Source organism: Corella eumyota, chromosome 3 (assembly GCF_963082875.1).
Source record: "Corella eumyota chromosome 3, kaCorEumy4.1, whole genome shotgun sequence".
Lineage (NCBI taxonomy): Eukaryota > Metazoa > Chordata > Ascidiacea > Phlebobranchia > Corellidae > Corella > Corella eumyota.
In genome coordinates this window covers 6,510,026-6,533,165 of record NC_137492.1, presented here as the reverse complement: position 1 = coordinate 6,533,165, position 23,140 = coordinate 6,510,026, and the positions used below count along the sequence as shown (strand labels likewise).

At 31.1% G+C, this 23,140-nt stretch overlaps 3 protein-coding genes across 5 annotated transcripts; 2 read left to right on the top strand and 1 right to left on the bottom strand.

Annotated features, from left to right (window-relative positions):
• Positions 1-646: 646 nt before the first annotated feature.
• LOC145745566 (V-type proton ATPase subunit S1-like) lies at positions 647-6,327 on the bottom strand. Its single transcript, XM_082563680.1, has 10 exons — positions 6,196-6,327; positions 5,250-5,379; positions 4,381-4,452; positions 3,770-3,950; positions 3,158-3,231; positions 2,795-3,003; positions 2,529-2,582; positions 2,240-2,350; positions 1,585-1,720; positions 647-1,153 (listed from the first exon to the last, which is right to left on the bottom strand). The coding sequence occupies exons 1-10, from the start codon at positions 6,300-6,302 to the stop codon at positions 944-946; spliced, it is 1,284 nt and encodes a 427-aa protein (XP_082419806.1). The 5' UTR covers positions 6,303-6,327; the 3' UTR covers positions 647-943.
• Positions 6,328-8,002: 1,675 nt separating this feature from the next.
• Positions 8,003-11,013, top strand: LOC145745715 (solute carrier family 35 member E3-like). 2 transcript variants are annotated; one of them, XM_082563867.1, is made up of 6 exons: positions 8,003-8,089; positions 8,835-8,988; positions 9,293-9,490; positions 9,703-9,813; positions 10,220-10,372; positions 10,629-11,013. In XM_082563867.1, the coding sequence occupies exons 1-6, from the start codon at positions 8,022-8,024 to the stop codon at positions 10,917-10,919; spliced, it is 975 nt and encodes a 324-aa protein (XP_082419993.1). In that variant the 5' UTR covers positions 8,003-8,021; the 3' UTR covers positions 10,920-11,013. The 2 variants fall into 2 exon arrangements, with proteins under 2 accessions (XP_082419993.1, XP_082419992.1); XM_082563866.1 differs by having other exon boundaries at positions 8,835-9,072.
• Positions 11,014-12,265: 1,252 nt separating this feature from the next.
• LOC145744705 (uncharacterized) lies at positions 12,266-23,019 on the top strand. 2 transcript variants are annotated; one of them, XM_082562625.1, is made up of 7 exons: positions 12,266-12,331; positions 12,826-13,837; positions 18,737-18,894; positions 19,117-21,406; positions 21,631-21,713; positions 21,828-21,981; positions 22,131-23,019. In XM_082562625.1, exons 2-7 carry the CDS (start codon positions 12,899-12,901, stop codon positions 22,842-22,844), a joined length of 4,338 nt encoding a protein of 1,445 aa, XP_082418751.1. In that variant the 5' UTR covers positions 12,266-12,331; positions 12,826-12,898; the 3' UTR covers positions 22,845-23,019. The 2 variants fall into 2 exon arrangements, with proteins under 2 accessions (XP_082418751.1, XP_082418750.1); XM_082562624.1 differs by lacking the exon at positions 12,266-12,331 and having other exon boundaries at positions 12,378-13,837.
• Positions 23,020-23,140: the final 121 nt, after the last annotated feature.

The window sequence follows — 23,140 nt, the reverse complement described above, 5'->3', positions numbered from 1 at the left end:
CCAATAAAATATGACACAATATTACAACAAACGGTTACCAGTCAATCCGTACTTGCATTACGTAACCCTTTGTACAATTCAGGTGCACTTGTGTTTTAGTCCCTGTCATTTTAAATACACTTATACAAATATTAAGGTCTTCAAAAAGCATTTTATATATATTCATTCACAACCAACAAGCATTTCCTAGCTGACATTTGCTGTCTAATTCATCGTGGTACTACTGGTAATACCATTTAATACGCTGGTTATCAATCACAACACGACACGCCACGCGGCAGCGCACGACACATCGGAAATCAATAAAATTTTATTTGCATAAACAAATGTTAAATATTCGTACGTCATGACATGTTTTAAATAGTCTAAATTATTTTGTCATTTTTTCCGGTAGCATTAACATATTATTTATGTTCATTGATGCACTAAATAAAAAATTAAGGTTTTATGCTTTTTCTAATCGAACACGCTAATCTATGGGTCCTTAATATTAAATTCTACGCAATTCAACAAAGCGACCCAAATTGATTTTATTAGTGCGGCAGAATGGGATTCTTTTTTTAGGATCATTTTAAATACTAACACAATTTAAATCAATTTAGCTAATGTTGTGCACAAATTGTATTGACATCAAAACACAAGCAAACAACATAAATGTAAGTTTATTGCACAGACTATTACACGATTTTAAAGAAATCAAGTTTGCTAAATCAATTAACTCAAGTAAGTGTAGAAACTGTTAAATACGATTTAAAAATTGTTTTTTTCAGCTCTTAAATTTAGAGTAAACAAAAAATGTTTGTAGATTTTATTTAACCTAATTGGGTTATTGTTGGCAACTTGGAACCAAGTTTGACTAATAAATTAAACTTTGTTTTAGAAATGCATAAAAAACTTATAAATTTACAAAAAAACACACAAATATATATTAAAATACTCCCAACTAATTTTCTTGTGGAACTGATATAGTTTTCTTTTTGGGGTCATCAAATCTATCCATAGTAGTAACATAGCCAAGCATAACAATTCCATAAGAAAGAATAAATATAAGAAGTAAAGATACTAAAAGACCAGTCCAAATTGGACCAGTAAACCAACCAGAACAATCAGATGCACGAGAAAACTCACCGTTTGTGACATTAAAAGGTTGCAACTATATTAAAAATTAGGGTTTAATTATTTATAATACATATTTAATTTAGTGGTAAGAACACTTACCACACCACACATGAGGTCGTGGATTCAATCCCCACTGATCTCATGCTGTAGCGCCCTGAGTATGGTGCAATATACAGTATGAACTGCTGAGCCAACACTAATTATTGGGCAATTATAATCTATAATATCCCAAACCGCCACAGGCAACTCGAGAATGGGTCGGAGTAACTGATGTTACCCCATGTTTAAGTCTCACATTCGACTTTCCCACATCGAGGATAAAGATATATACAAAAGGAAAAAAAATTTACTAAGTTTAGTAAATATAACAGAAAAAATTTAAACTTTTAAAAAACACACAAATTACAAAAATTCAATAGCACAAAATACCAAATGTGTGTTGTTAAAAAGACTCTTTTTTTTTACCTGCCAGTTTTTAAACTCTAGCTCAGCAGAGTCAACAACAATTCCCTTTGAATTTTTTTTCACGTAAGTCAGGTTGGCTGGTTCAGCACATACATAAGACCATTCATCTGGTGCAGATACAGTCTCATTGAAAAACCTTAAATAAAAAAAATATAATTAAACAAAATATATTTTTTTTTGTATATATCTTTATCCTCGATGTGGGAAAGTCGAATGCGCGACTTAAACATAGAGTAACAACTGTTACTCCGACACAGTCTCGAGTTTCCTTCAGCAGTTTGGGATTTTATAGATTATAATTGCCTGATAATTATGCCAGTGATTAAGTGCTGGCTCAGCAGGGGTTCATACCGTTTATAGCACCTTACTCAAGGGCGCTGCAGCATGAAAGTAGTGGGGATTGAACCTACGACCTCATGGTGGTGTAGCAAGTGTTCTTACCACTACACCACGCTGCCCGTAAAAGTCACACAAAGTCACATAATGGCTTTGGGTTTAAAAACAAGTACTGTTAGTTTAAAAACACTAACACAAGAATTTTTCTACAATACAACAAATTAAGATGATAAAATTTTAGCACCAAAGCAAAAACATAAGCACATTAGCATAGTACCAAAATAAAATATTTTTGTCTGTAATATTATTAAGTCCTTACCTTGGATTAAATTGATAGGGGGTCGAAAAGTTGGTGGAGGTTAATGAAACTTGATCCAAATTCCACCACCTACGACCCGATACTGGATACCATTTGTCCATAAAAACAAACCTGTAAACAAAGAGTTAAAAATTCAAAAGTCAAACTTTAAATTTTTTTATTTTACCAAATAAAACAATTATTTTGTTAATATAATAAAAAAATTGCTGTGGAAATACCAGCAATTTTTTTTATTGAAAAATGTAGTAAAAAGTCTTTTGAAAAATAATGAAAGATTGGTTTATCTTACGTAACATTCACGTCTGCTAACTTATTTGGTGAAGAAGTAAACATTAATGACAACCTAAAACACAAAAAAAAAATTTTATTAACTTTTTTAAACCAGATGTGATGGTAGCAATAAAGATTAAGATAGAACTTATCACCAAGCAGTAAAAATTAGTAGATATAATGGGGTTATTCAAAACAATAGGTCTCAGAAGCTGTAACTTATTTTTACAAAATATGTTGCAGACAGAAGTAAATTAAACACATTCAATAGCCTAAATCTCTTACGTGTGTATGCCAGTTGTGTTACTGCAAGTTTCGACTGGACTGCTATCATTATCAATGTTTAACTTATACCGACTTGACCCCATCACAAACGAAAGCTGGGTATAATACATGTAAATACATTCTCCTTTTATGTGAGTAGCTTTTTGATCTTCAACAACCGTTTGTAGAAGTTGGCGTTTTGGGGCCTTCTCTACTTTTTCATATTTGTCCTAAACAGTTACAAAAACAAACAAAATTTATGTTGTAATAGTTAAAGTTGATTTTAAAATACAATTTAGGCGAAAAAAAAAAAAATTGCTGTCCTTTTTGGCAAATACAAATTTTACTTTTTAATATTATTCAACTCCAAAAAATGGTTCTTACATTGCTTCCTTCAGATGTAACAATGGCTATGTAAGATCCAGTAATTTCCTTTAGTTTTCTCTCTATTTCACTATCTAGAATTTCATAAAAAATATTTAGTATTGTACCTTACAAGCATTGAAGTATAACTAGACTAGTTTAAAAAAAAGTTTTTTTTGTAATATATTTGATTTTTAAAACATTTATTAAAATACTAAAAAAATGAACTCATTAGCTACTTAAAGGCGCACACATATTAACATAAGTGATATAGACTGGCAGCGTGGTGTAGTGGTAAGAACACTTGCTATACCACACATGAGGTCGTGGGTTTAATCCCCGCTGTAGCGCCCTTGAATAATGCTGTAGCGCCCTTGAATAATGCTGTAGCGCCCTTGAATAAGGCGCTATAAACAGTATAACCTCCTGCTGAGCCAACAATTAATCAGCAGAATAATTACCGGGCAATTATAATCTATAATATCCCTAACTGCCACAGGCAACTTAAGACTGGGTCGGAGTAACTGATGTTACTCTATGTTTAAGTTGCGCAATCGACTTTTCCACATCGAGGATAAAGATATATACAACAAAAAAAAAGATACTACAATTTACACAATAAATAAGAAATACCCTTCATTGCCAGTTCGGTGAAAGTACTTTCTTGGGTTGAGCGGTCGATTTTTGGAATAAGAACTTCATCAATTTCGGTTTCGGGAAAATATTGTTTCATTTTTAAAGCAATGTCTTCAACGATGTTGGTGGGTTCAACTGATTGGGCAAAAAGTGAGGTGGACGATTCTTTTAAGTTTTTCTAAGTAACAAAATATTTTGTAGTCGTTGAATAAAATTTACCGGCAGCGTGGTGTAGTGGTAAGAACACTTGCTACACCACCATGAGGTCATGGGTTCAATCCCCATTGCTCTCATTCTGTGGCGCCTTTGAGTAAGGCATTATAAACGGGACAAACTCCTGCTGAGCCAGCACTTAATCAGCAGCATAATTACAGGGCAATTATAGTCTCTATAATATCCCAATTTATAGAGCATTCAACCTTCCCACATCAAAGATAAACAAATATACAAAAAAAAATATTGTGCTCCTTATTTTTCTATTTTCCATGCAATAAGTTGAAAAATTAGTATCTCTATTTAAATTTTTATTGTTGCTGTCATATTAAAATAAACACAATCACCCAATACCCTTTTTCGATCAAAACATAAGTAATTCTTTAAACTATTACCTCAATATTCATAAAAGCATTGTGTGTAGTTGTGGAGGCTTTTCCATAAATTGTAATATCCTCAACAGACAACTAAAAAAAAAATCAGTTTGTATAATATAAAATATCACTAAACAACATTAATAAATATCCAATGCAGAAGTACCCTAGTTAACATTTTTAAAGTTTAAAATATAATTTTGATACTAATCAATAAAAAAATAAAAAGTTTCTGAATAAAATTTGTTTTAACCCTGACCCAAGTTGCAAAAAATAATATTACAATCTAAAGTTATTATGAATGCCCTTAAAATCCTTTATTCAAAAATGACTCACGTCTTTATAGCTAAAAAATAAATTTCAATGAATGACAACTCTTTTTTTTAAAAAGAGAAAAAGTTTATGGTTAACAATAACCATTTAGTGTCTAATACAATACCGCATAGACTACTCTTTTAAGAGTAGCGTATAGACTACTCTTTTAAGATATAGACTACTCTTTTAAGAGTAACAAAATATGACTATTTTTAATAATAAAAGTGTCTCTTTCAATTTATTTTTTTAATTTTTTAGACGTTTTCTTAAACAAATTGAGTTTTATAAATATAAACAGTACATTTATCACAGGTGAACATAACTATGCTGTTTTGCCAAAAGAATAAATTGGTATTAAACTTTGACAGTAAATGTATTTTTCTCTTCACTAATGTCCTTTTAAGATAGGCTATTTAGTTAAATAATTTTGTTTTTAAATCAAAGGTAACACAACTTTAAAATTCTAAACAATCATTAATGTATCCATAAAACAAGTAAAACACAAAAATGTAGGCCAAACTATTATTTTATATAAAGCTGTAAAGTAATTGAACATCTTGTTAACATTAACTTACTTTGTCATACACAAATATAACAATTCTGTCAGGATTAATTGCGGACAAGCAATTCATGTATTCATCATCTAAAACTTGAGACAATCGTTGTTCAGAAATTTCTTGTGATTTTTGTTGACATTCTGCACCACTAAAAAGTAAAAAAAAAGATAAGTATTTTATAAATTTAAAGTAAAATATGTTTTAAAAAAAATTACAGATCATGGGTTTTTTGTTTTTTAATGTTAATGTTTTCTAAAATTTGCAGGTTTTCAAATGTGCTTCACTATTGAACTTTTTAAACTTAATATCATTAATATATAATTTTTCTACCTATTTACATGGATAAATCTTTCTAAGAGAGTTGATTAAAGCTCTCTCAAAGAGAGTTGATTAAAGCTCTTTATTAATGATTTTTGTCATAGGTAAATAATATGGTAAATATTGCTACATGTATATTTTGATCATTTTTAAATTATAGTTTAATTACAAATTACAGTTGTTGTAATGTTTATGGCACAAGCCTTAAATTTCCACCCATAGTGTAGAGGTAATAACTGGACATATTAAGACTGTGACCCAAGTGTGACATTGCGCTTTTTACATGGTTGAAAATATTATTAGTTAATGTTGTAAATTTAAATATTCAGATATTTAAAGTTTTAAATTTGTAAATTTTAAGTTGTAAATTTTAACAAATTACTTTTTGCCCTTTTTTAAAAAAAATATTTTTTTTTATTTTTGAAACTACATATTTATTTTTTCTAAAAGATAAACAAATAGTATATACTTAAATATTTAAATAATGTAATGACTAAATAATATTTTATAGGAGTAACCTTGAAATAATAAAAATGGTATCCCCTAAATACCTTCAAATTTTAACCGTCCAATAACTTCCTCCATTAACTTTATATATGTAATTACATTATTTAATTAATTACCAAAAAATAAAAAAATAACTTACTTGGTATTAGTCCATAATAAAAATGGTACAAATTTTGATCCAAAAGAACAACCAACAAGTGAAATAAGAAAAAGAGTTACAAAAGTTTTTGCATAACAGAAATGCATTTTTACACAATTTTAATAAAAGTCTGCAAAATATATCCAATAATTAGATTATGAATTGTTACTAATCACATTCATACCCTACATAAATACACAGCTTTTGTCCAATATCGAATTGTGTATATGTTAAAATGTATTATTAAAACATAGTTTTGTATTTTGTGCTGATTTAGGACACAAAATGGCCTACTTTAAAGTAGTCTATAAACAGTTTATCACATGACTTCAATTTAGCTTATGCTACTCTGATAAAATAAGTTTCCAAAATTTAACCAAATATAGCTAAGGGTGACAATTTAGCTAACAGTCCAGTCTGGAAAGTAGGGCACTGTGCACGCACGAGATTTTTTTCAATAAAAAAAATGCACGCCTAGAATTTGCGTTTTGCATGGCTGGTTTCCTAAAAAAATGTGCATGCGCAGTACTGACGCCTAAAACACACTAACATATATCACGCATGCACGCCTAGACCGGAAATTTTAGTACACGTGCACACATTTTTTTACACTTGCACGCACGAGATCTCGTCGAAAACTGCCCTACTTTCCAGAGTGGCTAACAGTAAGCACATCACATTTAAATTGCGTGGCTGTTATCGGCAGCAAGGTATTTAAAAAGCTAAATTAAATAAATTACACAATAATTTTTAACAGGTTTTCCTTAAACATTTATTTGTGCATTGCTTAAACTTAAATTGAACGGACCAGCAAAATATACATTATTAAATGTAGTGCATGAATCGAATAAATCAAATACATCAAATGAATCGCAGATGGATTGCAATAATCTGAACCTAACCCTAACAGCCTAACCCATTTTGAACTCATTCGATCTTATCAACAGATCAATAATATCCATTGGACAGTTTAATCCTTTAAATTTAAAAGCAAAAAAATACCTAATTTAAACTGACATATTGTACTTTAACCGTCGTTAATTTAAATAAATTACATGTTATTTTTTTTAATTTAGGCGATTTTGTTACTAGTATAAATTAGTTGAATCGCAAATATCTATGATTACCCTAAATATACACACCCGTCCGTGTCGTTCGACGTTCAGGATGTTTATTCAACCAAAAATCAAAAACTGTTTTAACTCTAAGTCTGACAATTCGTAATTTTACTTTTAAAAAGCAAGTTAACAGTATTTTTAAATTTTATTGCTTTAAAAAAGTCTAATTTTTAATTGTCAGACTGTTAACTTAATATCTACACACAAAATAAAACAACAGCTTGAAATAAAGAAAGAAAAATCCCGTGATCCTGCAAATAAAACAGTGATGTTGCCAAACAATTTTACATTTATTAAAATATTTGGGCCACAAAAATACAAAAAATGTTATATTGTAATTATTTTCTTTAATTAAAACCCAATTAACAATAAATAAAGTGATACTATTAATAAGAGTTTTTTATTTATTTTAGATTAATTATGTTAATTTTCCTCAAGCAAAAGCTGAACTGTCATACCTTTGTTTATCGTACATTATATCGTTTTATTTTAATCAAAATAATAAAGTTATATCGTTTCATTTTTGTTATAAAAAACAAAGGTAAATAAAAAAATGTTTTGTGTAGTCTACACGTTGACGAAACTAGGAGCAGCAAACGAACAACTTTTTAGTGAAATGGCCTAGGGCTACATTTCTAAGTTTTATGTTAAAACATTTTTTACTATTCGCTGTAGAGAATTAAGTTTTTTGTGAGTTTGTTATATAAAATGAAAAAAACTGAAAAATTGGCAAAAGATATTGCCCTTAAAGATGAGAAACTACAACAAACACAAAAGTAAGTTAAACTTTATCGTGAAAGTAACTTAATATATTGCGATACTACTGTATGCTGTAGTGCTTGCAACGAAATATTCGTCAGTTTAATTAAATGTAGTTTATAGCCAAAATATTTTTTTATTATGGCAAATATAATTTTACAACCTAAACGTTTGTTTGTAAAAGTTTAACGACTTTCATGTAGAAAAATTTAATGGTTTAAATTTCCAGCATTTTTTTTATCTACTTTTATTACAAAAGCTTTTGTTATAAATGTTAAAGTTTTTGTATGTGGGTTTATTTATTTATCTCATAAAAAGCATTTTGTAAAAAAAAATAAAACCTGTTTAATTTTATAATTTTGCATTTTTTATACGAATAAGTTGTAAATCGATCTAAAATCTATAAAAACAATTGTTAATCTTATATATGCGTTGGAATATTGTCAGGTTTTACCTGTATGACATTTCCGGCATGTAAGTATTCGATTTTTTCTCACTCTAACTAATTTGACAGTAGGCCTAAATCGAGAAAAAATTAAGTCTAAGTGCGATTTAGTCAACGAAAATTTATTACAAAAAATTGAACCTCAGGATAGAATGAAAGTAACAATTTACTTTAAAAGCTAAACCTCTAATGCCCATTTAGTTAAAATATAGGTTGCTCAGTCAGGCACGGGTAGCTTCAATTTCAACAGGTTGGATTTCCGAATAGACTTTAGTTTAAAAAGTTAAGTTATTTAATTTTATTAATTTCCTTTTTAGCAATGAAATTTCGCGCCTGACTGACGATATGACGTCATTTCATTTTGTGGGTTTAAAGAAAGAAAACTTACTGATTGGATTAGCTTTAAGTGTTAATTTTATAACAGGAGTAGCAATAGTGATGTCAAACAAACTTTTATATATGGACTATAAGGTACCGCCTTTATTTCTAACAAGTTTCCAATTCTTTTGCACGTTTGGTGGACTACTTCTTTTTAAATTCTTCGGATTATTTGAGGTACAACAGTTTTTATTTGTTTTTATAGAAGTTATATTTAGATTTATACCTGTTTTTAATACCTAAAACAAAAATTTAATTAAAAATATTGTGCATGATTATTATACTAATTTATACAACTCAACATGGTTAGGCTTTACAGCATTACTTAGAACTTTTATGTTTACAATTTCATGTTAATAATCTAATATAATTATTTAACCAGGTTATTTTATTTTAGATTAAAGTGGCTCCGATTTTTACAGTTATTCCTTTAAGCATTGCCTTTTGTGTATTCGTTATTTTTTCCAACCTTTCACTGAAATTCAACACTGTTGGCACATATCAGATTTTAAAATGTTTGGCCGATCCATGCACCTTTCTCCTTCAAGTGACGATATATGGAAAAGTTTTCAGCGGAAAAATCAAGCTAGCATTGGTATATTTTATCTGGATATAAATAAAATAAAAAATTACCTAAATTACATTTAAAAAAAAATCAATTTCTCCCTTAGTAAATATAAAATCCTTAAAAAAAAACAGAAAGACATAAAAATTTACAAAATAAATATTACTTTTGTTTTTATACAAAAAATAAAAACATGTTATTAATAAACCTGGTACTTTTTTGACGAATGTTTTATTTTTAAGTCGTGGATCGTCATTGGGATTATGATCAATTACTCTACTGATGTTAAGCTCAACTTAGTCGGAACTTTGTGTGGACTAACCGCTGTGCTGGCAACATCTTTGTATTACACCGTAAGAATTAAAAGTAAAAAATGTCTTATATATTATGGCTAAATGTTGATTTTCATGCTAAGTTTGTTTACTTAAAAAAAAATTAAAAAAAGTACAACAAACGGCTCAGAAAGGGCGAAGTAGGAATATTTTCCTATGTCCGCCAGCGTATGAACTTACGACGATGACGTTGTGCGTCACGTGACCCGCAAGCATTGGGACTTTCCCTATTTACAAAATTTTAACTGCAAATCCCGATATCCCAAAAACTACTTGACCAATTTTTAAAATAATGGTATCCTCGTGCAAGTTGGAAAAATTCCAACATAATTAAAAAAGAAACTCTGCGACCGAACCATCCATAAAAAAACTTTATCTTATAAAATAAAAAATTAATAAGAAGCACTAAAAATATTTTATTTCTAAGTGGGTTGGAACGAAACAGGAAGAACTCTTTCTCTCGCCTCCGCAACTTCTTTTTTATCAATCGTCGCTCTCCTCTGTGTTTCTCCTGCTTCTTGTAATTTTATTTGAATTGCCAACACTACAGGAAAGCAATATCACCGCCGTTCACACAATGGTAAAAAGTTTTTAATTAAAAATGCCCTTGTATATAAAATTTCTACTGCACTGAAAAAATAAGGATTTAGGCTTAAGGGAACTTTAAAACTCACTTAACGTAACCTTAAGCCTAAATCCTTGTGTTTTTCAGTGCAGTACAAATCCTAATAAGCTGTCATTAGGTTAACTTAACAGTCATGTTTGCAAAATAGAAAAAAATTCTGCAAGTAAGTTTTAAAACAAAAAAATAATTTTTAATATACATTTTTTTACAGGGTGCTATGCTAGCTTCAGGTTTGATTGCTCTTTTATTGAACACTTCTGTATTCTACATCATAAACCGTACCTCGGTCATAACTTATGCCGTGTTTTGCAAGTTAAAGATATGCGTGGTGATAACTGCTGCTTATTTCTTGTTTGATGAGCGAATGACGTATGGGCAAGTCATTGGAGTTCTAATAACCCTTTCCGGAACGATGTTTTACACTTTTTTACAGAACAAAAAAACTATTAAAGTGCCTAAAATAAGTCGAAGTAAGGCAGATGAATCGATACCCGAAATTTAAAGATCTAGTGTTTGAATTCGGATTTTATTAATTTATTTTGTATTTCTTATATATTTATAGTAGATAATTTAATGGAAAGTGCCAATACAACATTTTTACGACATTTGTAACTATTTTAATATTTTATTTTGTATAGTACAGGGGTCGGCAACCATTTTCGCACTGCGGACCGGGTTAAAATTAACAATTTTTCGCGGACCGGCTTTCAAAATACCACAAATATTCAGCAATGAAAATTTATTACAGTTTAAAATAATTTGATTTAATGAGAACCTTGAGCAATTGTTTTGCCGCAACGAGACGCTCCCACCGAGGAATTATGGAACTCAATGACACCCGCAATGTGTCCCTCACGTATAGTCTGTTTCGCGGTTTTGTCTTAGATACAATTTATTAAATAAACATGTCTAGATACAATTTATTAAATAAACATGTCTATCGGCTTATTAAAATCAAGTTTCGAGTAAACTTCTATATTATAACGACTAATTCGTTTTTGTAGCGCATTTTTGTTCGAAAACAACGTTTTTTAAATCGTAAGATGTCAATGAACCACATAAAATTCGTATATTTAAGACTTTTTTGGTACTTACGTACGTTATCTAACGGAAGCACATTAATACAAGAAAAGTTAAGAGATCCGTTTATGATTTTCAAAGTTAACTGAAAAGTTAAATTTTAACGAAAGCATTTAACCTGGAAAATTATACGGCCCGGTAACGAACTCCTCACGGACCGGCACCGGGTCGCGGCCCGGTGGTTGCCGACCACTGGTATAGTAAGTAGAGCGTTTAAACCTTAAAAACGATTACGAAAATGCGTTTACTTTAAACCGCTAGATGACACAATAGAGCTGTCAAACTACAAACCTTTCGAAAAGACCGTGATATATACTTTTTAGATTAAAAAGGTTTATCCTAAATTGTAAACAACGTATAAAAAATAGGAATACAGCTGGATATTAATTAAGCATGTGCCAGCATATACAATTAAAAAAAATCTAAAATATCAAAATATTTAACAATGTTACTTATATTTAATATAGAACTTTAAATTAGGTTTTTAAATTAAATAAATTTTTAACGCTTTAAGTCGTTAAAATATTTTTAATATTGCTAGACTTTAATATTGCTGCAAAAAGTCAAGAATTGTAAAGTTTATAAGAATTTAACGGCTTATTAATTTTAAGTTCAGGTAGCCGCTTTAAAAAAAGGGTTATTTAAAAAAAGGAAAAAAGAAACTTATAAAGTTTAAAACGTATCTAAAAGGTAGGGCTAGGAATCATTTTAAGGTGTTTAGTCTAAGGTGATAAAGCTGTCAAGATAATATCAGTGAAATTTTAGAAAATTGTTCGCTTACAGCAAGAAGATCGACGAAAATGATAAAATTAAAAAAATCTCCTTTTATACAAGGTTCGATTTTCTGTCTAATTAAATTATAGTTAAAAGATTTGGATAATTATCTGCATATAGCTGACGTCATCTATTAAGGGTAGGGTTTGAAAAAATATCATTAAAATTAATGAGATATATCGTAATAAAATTTAGTTACCTAAGAAAAAGGTTATAAATATTTGGATAAATAATTAAAGAGTAACATATACATTTTAAATTATTAAAACTATTTGTTGATAGTAAAGTCCAAAATAAAACTTGAAAGTCACATTTTTAGTGAATATAATTCATAGTAATAGATAACATATACTGTAATCCCATTTATTTGGTAACCAAACACGTTTCTGGATCGAAAACTGTTAAAAAAATGAAAACAAACGTAAAGCAAACTAGATATGATTACCAAAATCCTAATACCTTGTGCTTAATTTGTTGTGTTCAAACTAATATCGACCTGACCTAAAGGTTAGCTAAGTGTTGTCCCGTTTTTAATAATACGACCTTTTAAGCAGAAAAATAGGCCACGTGATAAGAAAATTATACCGCGTTTGCAAGAAGGCTTGGTAAACAATATCAAATTAAGCGATGCCTGCAGCTAATTATCAGAAGGGCGCCTGCGCGATGACGGACATAGGCCTGGACTTGGGTTCATGTGCAAACACAACTTATTTTAACGCCATGTCAAGCAGAACAAGTACCGAAAAAACTAACGATTCAGATTGCAACAATGCATCATCTTACCCGAACAGGCCTGAAACGAACAACAATAAAAACTTCGATGGTTTTAAAAACCAATCATTAAGAAACGAAATTGGCAACAACATGAAGTTGGACTACTTCAAAGGGATTAGCAATCCTACAGTTAGCAGTGACAACGCTATTTATAAAAATAGCAATTATGAAAATGGCCAGTTAGCTTACAAAGCACTTGAACGTGAGTCAACTTGGCGCGTTGTAGAGTTAGATTCTGTGCCCATAGGTGGATATGAACATTTTCCAGTTTGCTCGTCCTTCCATAATAATAAAACATACACTTATACAACTAACGAACTTAAAAAGCCAAATTTCCCGCTGTGTAAACAAGAAAATAACAAATCAAGCCACGAAATACTACTTTCGGAAAGCAGTAGAATGAAAGGAGATTCAAACTCGATTACTAGCCTAAGAAAATACTTCGAGAGCGAACCAAAATCGAGTGATGAGAAAAGAATTGGCGAGACTCAAAAGCGCTTGAATTCTGAATTAAATCAAAGCGAAAACGAGTTGCGTGCGGGTCTGTCTTACGACAGTTTGAAACTAGAAGGTGTAGACAGAATGACTGACATCAAGGCAGAACAAGACCCTAGAATAAGTGTAAAAACTGACTTAAAAACTTTAAGAACTTATGTAAAGCCCAATGATACCACCAAAACCAGCACTGGCAGAATTAAGTCAACGGATTCAAAACATAATGTTCAAAAATATGTTAGTTTGTCCACAGTTGTGGGCCTGGGTGATAAAATAAGGAAACTGCGAGAAGATATGGTAAGAAAATTGATCTCTAAATTGTTTCTATTTTTTTAAAAGCGTTTTTTTTTAAAGAAAACCTGTTTAAATAATTTTTTAAACAAGGCAATTTTAACTTTTAATATGTTATTTTATATAACTAGTGAATTTTAATTAACTACCTTTAATTTTAATACGGAAAAGTTTAATATTTTGAATTTTATTACGCTGGTAAAATTTTTAAAATTTGAAAAAATAACTTATATATTTTACAATAAAAAACGTAAAAAGATAGGAAATAGGAGAACCAAAAAGTCTTACATTTATATCGTGAGAAACCGGCACTTTCCGAATTTTTCGAGATCCCCGACAAATCAGAAATATTTTTCTGTTTACCCACGCATCAATCACTTGAATCAAATAGCTTGCGACAACTGGCCATTAGTCGGCAAGTTAGGCCCGAGATTTGGCGAAAATAAATGTGTCATCGGACATTCAACGCGTCCCAAACGATCCGCATCGCGTTATTTTGTTTCGAATTTGAAAATGTGTTTGAAAGGCCCGCGAGCCTCGTTCCAACTCGGTGACATGGCAATGATATGTGTCGACCCTAACGCGTTCGAAGTCTCTCAGTTATAGATCAGTTAACTGCTTGTTATGTTGCTAGTATTCAGTTGCTTTCCGGTTTAAAATAAATCGCGACCGCACCTCTCAAGAAATAAAACAGAAAACCAATACAGAGTTTATAGAGCGTACCACGGTCTAAAACAATAAAACATATAGCATGTTGACGAGCGACTTCGCCAGGAAAAATGCCCATAACAGCACTTGAACGCACGCCAAAGATTTCGTCGCGTTTATTTGTTCTTTATGACACATTACGTCGCCGGAAATCGAGTAAAACGCGTGGTTTCAAATAGTACGTCATAATTGAAACCAGAGGTTTTCCTGTGACGAAATATTGCGTATTTCGAGCAATAAGAATTTGTTTGTAGAAATAACAAACGTTTGTTGCCCGACAATACAAACTCATAACTCAAGCACCAATTATTGTTGGTGTGACGTAATCGACATTGTTTTCAAATAGATACTTATATTTTTGAAAATATTTTTTCAAAGACAAAAAACCTAATTTGTAAACTGTATTGCAAGTTTAGTATAACATAACCAAAAGACTTGAACTTATTAGGTATGAGAGATCTTACTTTAAAAAAATGACAAAGATAATTGCGTAATGCCTCGACTTACCGTAAAACTTTAATATTCAGTCTATAACCACAATGGATTATGATCCTATTTGATTTCAAGCTATCGATCTTTGATGATAAACTCTTTTAAATTAGAAAAAATATTGAATCGAAAATCCGGACACGCAAAATCTTATTTCTGTACCGTATTTGGCAATCGCACGTGCGTCCGATGACGTAGACATGACGTCACGCATATTATGTCCGCGTTTAATGTTTTACGGGGTGCAGGTGTACTTATGGTTTACTTTTCCGATTGTATCGTATGCAGCGAAGCGTTAAATAGTTTTTTGATGACCTTCGAACGTTTTAACACCCATTTTTTCTTTTAATGCAATGTCTCTATTTTCACGACCTTTATGTTGATGGGGAAAATCTAATCGATAATATATACCAAAAAATACCAATAAAAATCGTCGTACCATTATTTTTTGCACCTATGTAAATTATATTATAAGATTTTATTGGCATTTTAAAATGTTTAAAATTTCTAAAAAGCTAAAAACATCATTGTATGACTAGTTATGTTTTAAAGGGTGTTTATAGTGTTAAGAGTGTTAGAAAATTTGCTGATTAATACTGCTTAAATTGTAGACAACGTTTCACAAAACAGAAAGTACAAAAAATAAATATTCTTATTTTACCTTCCTTTAATTTGACTCTTTTTAATTAACCTTTCTCTTTTGTTTTGTAAATTTGTGGGGATAATAAAGGGGCATTTAGCTTAGCACTTAGGCTAATTTAAAGGTTCGTGGTGTGCTAATTATATCGGAAACGTCTTGTTTTGTGGATTTAACAAATCAAACCATTTGGCCAACAAAGAACTTATTGTAGAAATAATTTGGGAACGATTTTATCTATATAGTCAAATTAACGGGTATCACAAATAGTTAAGATGTTGTAAACGTTTAATAAAATATAATATATACTTGTAGTTCAAATGTAAATCCGACAAAAAATGTCAATATAATTAATATTTTACTTAGCATTTCCAAAAATTAAATTTAAGAAAAAACTTGTTTATAATAAATCTAAGAATCAATATTTTATATTCTTAATGCAGCTTGAATGCAAAAACATATGATATAATTAAGATATTTCTTGATATAAAATAATTAGGATAATCAGATTCGGTAATTATTATTTACTTATAAATTTTTTCATGTATATTATAAAAACCACGTTAATATATTAAAAGATAAACAATCCAATAAAAACTGCTAAATTATTTGCCAATATACGAAGCGTGTTAATAAGTAAGACCACCCATGTAATATACCCATTGGCCTTGATATTTATTGCAGGATGTGGTTTCGAAAGTACGCAATGACTTACATTTTCACTTTTTCTCGTCACCAAAAAACTTTCTGTACCGCGCTAACGGAAATGCAAATTGGCTTAGGTGTGTAAACTGTAAACAGCTTGAAAGTCGTTTGCCATACTCCAACGAAAGAACACGACCTTTGGCAGTTCCGTACTGACAAAATGAGATGGAATGATATTTATTGGCTGCATCCTACGCACTTAGTCATGATGTAATTTAAGACCAAATTCTTTAGCTTTCTTTAAAAGCCTTGATTAATCATTGGTTAGGATAATTTATTACGTGGTTGGTTTTAGAATAACTATGCACAAGTTTGACGGGTAATTTATAGCTTTGTGTTTATGGCACAAATAATAAAAAACAGTAAATATAATATGCACACGTGATAAATCATGAGTAAGTTATTTTATAGGTGCTTATAAAAATTATAAGGCTCTTAATCGTACACTTTTTAAGCCTCAAAAGACATATATAAAAATACTGGAGTTACATATACACCACTTAACGAAAGACAAGTGCCTATTACATACTCGAGAACCAAAATCGTACGTTTGAGAATTGCAATTAAATGAGCAATTAATTTTTACACACATACTGGGTTCGCGAAAGTTATAATTTAAAACTAATATTGAATAAAGAGAAAAACTTTATGTTGTTGAATGCCACCAGTGTCGATTTTTTTTCTTATATTTTGTATTAAAAATATTATGGTTGTTTTTTTTAAACAAATATTTAAATCAAATAGTTCATGACATTTGTTGAATAAAGCATATAAATATAACGAACAACAGACATTGCCATGTGTGCCCAATTATTATATTCCTAGTAGTGATCAATTGAATAAAACAAAATCTTTTTTCAAGATTATTTTTTAAGAATTTTATTTTAAGAGCTTACAAAAATATCGAACAACAATTATTGCCATTTGTGCCCAAATATTATATTCTTAGTAGTAATCAATTGAATAAAACAAAATCTTTAACATTTATTATAAATGATAACACTTCATATTACTTGTTGTTAAACTATATTTGAAACACTTAGTTTATGTTTATGTTTTAGAAGTCCCAGGTTATGGCTTCTTAATTCAACCCAAGCTTAAGTAAAAATATCAAAGTATTATTTACAAAATATGTGATGCTATGTAAACCGTCAAAATAATTTAGGCAAATCCACAAAAATAGACAAAAAGTTTATTTTTTTCATCAGCGCGGCGCCGTAGGGGTGCCAGTAACTGTTTTGCATTCGTTAACATTTTTACGATTGAGCTACTATTTACGCTCAGCCCTGTTTACATTCATATACGGACTTTTTGAACCGCGTCGCCTTTTAAACAATTTAGAAAAACTAATGTTGTTGGCAGGTTGTTGAGTAATATTAATATTCAAAGGCTGCAATTTCCTGATGCCAACATGAGCTCATCTTCTATTTTTACTTTTTTTTTGTGCTGAAACGGTTTCCTTGCGATTTGCACTTGAAAATCTAAAGCGAAAACGATATTTTTTGATAAACATCGTTCGTGTTATTCGAACCCAGCGAAACGCGCACATGCTATCATTTACCCTAACCAAAAACACTTGCTCCTTTTATTAGCGACGTACATTTAATTAGACACGTGCTTGGCTAATGTTATGGATCGTCGATATTTGGGACATTTGACACCCGCTCAATAATACCCAAACGCTCCGGTATTACAACACATTACAAAAAATGGTCTTTTGTTATGATGATGTTTTTTGTATTTAAAGATTGTGTTATAATCTTACCCCTGAAAAACCTATTCATTATCTTAGAACCCATAGCCCAGACTCTTGTCATTTAAAACGAGGTTATCTTAAATCTAGATTGTCAAAAATGCTGGGCTCTTCAGATTTGACTCAAACTACGTTATTTAAAACCGACTCACTTGGAAATATATAGCTAATTTCCTTTACCCACGGGTAAATTGCCGATTTGGGAGGTTGTATGGAAGTTGATTTTACCCCAGCTTTTGCGGTTAGGCGAAATTTGTTACTAAAGCATTATGCTATGCTTGTGGTTTACCATTTTTAATAAAAACATTTTTGATTTTGTTTTTTCGCAAACGCTTATAAAAGTAAGAATAAGTAAAAATAGTTTTGTTTTTAGAAAATTGGCAACTTTGTGTCAGTTATGATAAATTTATAATAAAAAGCTATTAACGCGTTTGTTTATACTTAAATAAAAACCATATATCATAAAATTTAAAATAAAAAATTAAACTTTTATTAATTATATGTAGTATAAAACTTTTTATAAAATTCGCCATAGAGTTTCGCATATACACAAATTTAAGAATTAATTTAACTAAAAAAATGCAGGTGTTTTACAAAACTTTTATTAAATTAGATGGAACTTCGCTCGACGACGACCGATTTTCAAAACTACATGGGTCGAATGTTTAACGAGTTGTCGGTTATCAATCAGTTTAGCTGGAGTAAATGGCCAACTGAAAACTTAAGTACATTGCAAACATACGAGCACGCAAAACCTGTTGCAATTAAGTGGTAGGTTAACCCTAATTTTGCTATTCTTTCAACGTTTTTTTTCTTTTTAAAAAATTTTTTCCCCTAAGCAGATGTTTATAAGTATTTAATACTTGATAGAAACCAAACGCATTCTTGCCAGCTTGCATTTTTGTGTGGTTTTAATTTTTATGTAAAAGTAACAACTTTGTAAATATTTTCTTAAATTTTATTTTTTGCCTTATGTACATCATATTTTTTTAGTCTATCCAAAATGGATCCAAATGTTGTTCCAGACAATGAATTACATCAATCAAATCTTACCTATCTGCACGGCACATCTCATTACAATGGCGAAGAAACAAACCTAAAAAATAGCGTTATGTCATCTTTGAACAGATCAGTAGACCTAAAAGCCGCAACAAACAAAGGTACCCCAGACAAATCAAATACAACAAATCTTGCCCAATGTAGAAAAAACTTGCCCAATGTAGAAAAAAATCACACGAAGGACTTTACTGACAAGGATAATTTACGCCTAATACCGATTTTAAATCATCGACATAAAGCCTTACATACAAGTGAATGTAGCATAGATTCGGGGTACCAAGATTCATCGTGGCATTCTCCAAGGCAAAGCAGAGAATTGGCATCTCAAGTTGTTACTCCGGCTTCACCAATAAACGAATACCCTAACCACATTTCCACATCCACTAATGCACTTAAACAAAACGACAATAAAACTGACAATAATTGCAAACCATCTTATACGGAAACCCTAAAAAAAGAAAACATTTCTAATAATAATTCAAATACTGCTGTGCAAGAAAGTTTGACTAAAGAACAATTTATAGTATCGGAATCAAGGCATAGATCCGACTCGTATCATTCCATAATAAGTAGTGACAGTTCCAAAGTAGAAAGACCAATTCCAAAACAACGAACAAAATTTATTTTTGCCGAAAAAGATTACAAAGAATCTATTCCAGAGGCTACTTTAAATCACATGGAAACTGAGCCAGTTTTTTATAGCGAACACACTACTGAAATATGTGACAAAAATCAACATAACTGTTCGACAGAACTGTCTCAGACCCCATCTTTAGATCAGCAAACAAATACTTCAACGGTATCTGTTCAAAAACGAATTAAACTTGGTGTAAGTGCTATTAATTTAAAACAAAACGATGATTCCAACAAGAAAATGGATTTTGGTGTCACTAGAAATCTCAAAAGCGCATTTAATAAAAAGCAAAAATTAAGAGAAAAGTTTTCAGATATAATGAAGCGATCTGCTGCAAAAAATAATGCTGAAAGCCTAGAGGAAGAAGACATGGAGTTGTCGCAGGTTCGCAGAAGATCCATGCGAATGATGACTGAATTCCAAATCTTTGACATGAAAGACGCAGTTATAAATCTCAATCAGGCGTTTTCAGTTGCTAACAAATGTGATACGCTTTCAACAAAGCACGAAGCATCTCCGAAAATTCCGCCTAAAACGTTAATACAAGATGAAGTTTCACCGCAAAAATGCAATATTGATAAAGTACATACTTATGAAAACGTGGAAATCATTGCGAAGGAACCCAAACAAATCAAGCAAAACAAACAATTAAAATCTTTAATAGCATATTCCGAAGAAATCAATCAAACCATGGAAGATAACAAACATGCTAAAAACATGGAAACAAGAGAATGTAGAAGTTCAACACCACAAAAACATCAACACGAACTTTCAAGATCTTTATCCATATCTAGCTCACAATCAAGTATATTTACCGAAATTGAGTTATCAAAGCAGGTATCAACGTGTGCACCAACTAATCACGTCACACCAGGTTTACTGCGGCCGAAGCCTGGGTTCGCCGGTACTAGTGATCTAAACTACACGAACATTACACCTATACAATACAATAACGTGATTGGTCTAAAAATCTCGTCCAGTGAAAGATCAGCTTTCACACCCGTGCTTTCATCAAGTATGAGGTGTCTTCACCAACAAAATCCGTCAACTATTGCCGAAAGATATGACGTTCCTTTCTCTGAAATTGAGTCCGGAAAGCATGAGTATAAACAAACATCTTTACCACTTTCGGCGGTTAGAAAAAAGAGAAATTTTATTAAAGAATTGGCAGAATCAGTTTCAGTCAACTCAGTGCCGGTTCCTGTAACAAATACCACGCGACCAAATTACTTAAATTTTCCTGAAATTTCGGCCTTTGTTGAAAAAAGACGCATGTCAATAGAGGAATCGGTAATCTCAACAGAACATTCGTTTGTGACAAGCTTTAAAATGAACACTAACAACCTCACTAATAAAAACATTGAGCCATCAAGTCCTTCATCAGTTTTCTCGAAAGGAAGTGGACACGAACGTCGAAGAAACAAATCGAACGAACGCAAGCAAAACGTATATGTAGAACCTGTCCTTCAAAAAATAAAACAAGAACCTGAAAACGTTTCTGTATTTACCGATTCACCACAAAATGGTGTAAAAGATCAAAATGCATTCCATCACCAACAAGGCAAAATTGTTTCAAACACGAATTATCAGGTAAGTTTGCAACATAACGAAGTAATTTTTTAATTTCTTTTTGAATTTTCATTTTATTTGTGGCCTTAATATAAAAAAATTTCGAAAAACAATTACAAAAACTAGTTGTTGGCGGCTTTAACCGGAATATTCAATGTTTATTTTATGTTTACATCGTAATCCCACAATGCTTATAAACAACCAGAACCTTGTTAAATTTGTTTGTATTTACTTATGTCATGCAGAACACCAAACCTTCAACTCAACCAAACGATTCAGTAACTCAACCATTTGCAAACTACAACGCATTCTTGCAAGACCCTTTACTGTAAGTTATTGTTAAAAAGTAATCTGACATTTTGGGTTTTTTAAACATTTTAGATGGCCAATTTTTTTCGAAAATAGATCTTAAGTTATTTGGATATTTACATTTTGTTGACAGATCTGTACGAGGGAGAAGATCAAAGGGTCAAAAGTTATCTTCTCGGAGCAACATTCCGCAACATGAACAACGTCATCAACAACAATCGGATGTACGTCATAGCCAAAAGGATTTACGTCATCAGATTTCCCAGGAACGGGATGCGAAAGCAAGGGTAAGGCCTATATCCCTTTGAATAACTTACAAATTATAAAAAATATTACAATACTTTTTAAACAAACGCTTGTGTTAACGAAATTTTTTGAATCGTTTTTAATATAGGGGTAATTTAAAAATCTAAGCTAATTTTTGCAAATTTTATAGATTCATAAGCGCGACCCGTCCTTCATAGATCAAACCATGTCTATCACAAGCAATCGGAACGAAGCAGAGCCTAAGAAAACCAGCCGCAAGTCTGCTGTTGCTTTAATTCGTGCCAGTTTTATCGGGAAAAAGGAAAAGCCGGGTTGGAACCAAATACCGGAAAACAAAACAGAAAATGTCTCCAAATCTAAACCTAGATCTTCCTCGCTTACTTCAAAGAAAAATAACTCTACCACAGCACAAATCGTACAAAATAAGAAAAATTCCACGTCTTTGATGGGTGCAGCCACTAAAAAAGAAATTAAACCTAAATCGATGCCGCATTTCGGTAGAAAGTCAAAACAAGATGAAGGTTCAAGTTTAAAAAAGGACTCGAAAGAGTCAAAAACCAAAAACAAGTCAGTAAAAAACCTGGATTCATTTTTACCCTCAGAATCGTCCCCGCGCGGGCACGGGAACCCCGATTCCGAGATAATGGATCGTTTTTTGCGGTCCGAGCCAGCACCGAACAACAACGTTCGATCACATTTGCAAAGGCTTCGCAGCTCTTTTAGAGCGCCAAGGAACAAGGTCAAAATTCAATCTGAAGCACGATACAAAGATGATATGATGATGGAAAGTTTTAATGTTGGGGAAAACCCATCAAAATCTTTGTTTGGAATTCGTCAAGATAGAAAGACCAAAATACGACAAGACGCTTTCACTTACGTCTGAATATTGCTATGTAACATTTGCAAAATAGCACTTCTTACTTTTTTAAATCTTGCTTAATACGCTTTTGCGCATTTTTTTTAATTTTGTTAAATTTGTTTAAATAGTTTTGTTTTATTGTTTGTTGATGCTAGTCGTTGATATAATTGTTCAAATTGTTCAAAAAAACAATAATATTTACTGTACAATATTGTTTAAACCAGTTATCTAGGTTCGATTTGTCGTAGCCAAAGAATTAAAAAGATAACCCAATAAAAAGTGTAGTCATACTTTAACGAGCCTAAGTCTGTGAAAGTAAG

Coding starts and splice junctions, on each gene's coding strand:
- LOC145745566 (XM_082563680.1), bottom strand. CDS start 6,302: ATGCATTTCTGTTATGCAAAAACTTTTGTAACTCTTTTTCTTATTTCA. Junction 3,232..3,769: donor CACCGAACTGGCAATGAAGG/GTATTTCTTATT, acceptor ATGAAATTCTAG/ATAGTGAAATAGAGAGAAAA. Junction 3,004..3,157: donor TTACATCTGAAGGAAGCAAT/GTAAGAACCATT, acceptor GTAACTGTTTAG/GACAAATATGAAAAAGTAGA.
- LOC145745715 (XM_082563866.1), top strand. CDS start 8,022: ATGAAAAAAACTGAAAAATTGGCAAAAGATATTGCCCTTAAAGATGAG. Junction 9,073..9,292: donor AATTCTTCGGATTATTTGAG/GTACAACAGTTT, acceptor ATTTTATTTTAG/ATTAAAGTGGCTCCGATTTT. Junction 10,373..10,628: donor TCACCGCCGTTCACACAATG/GTAAAAAGTTTT, acceptor ATTTTTTTACAG/GGTGCTATGCTAGCTTCAGG.
- LOC145744705 (XM_082562625.1), top strand. CDS start 12,899: ATGCCTGCAGCTAATTATCAGAAGGGCGCCTGCGCGATGACGGACATA. Junction 13,838..18,736: donor GGAAACTGCGAGAAGATATG/GTAAGAAAATTG, acceptor TTATTAAATTAG/ATGGAACTTCGCTCGACGAC. Junction 21,982..22,130: donor AACGGGATGCGAAAGCAAGG/GTAAGGCCTATA, acceptor CAAATTTTATAG/ATTCATAAGCGCGACCCGTC.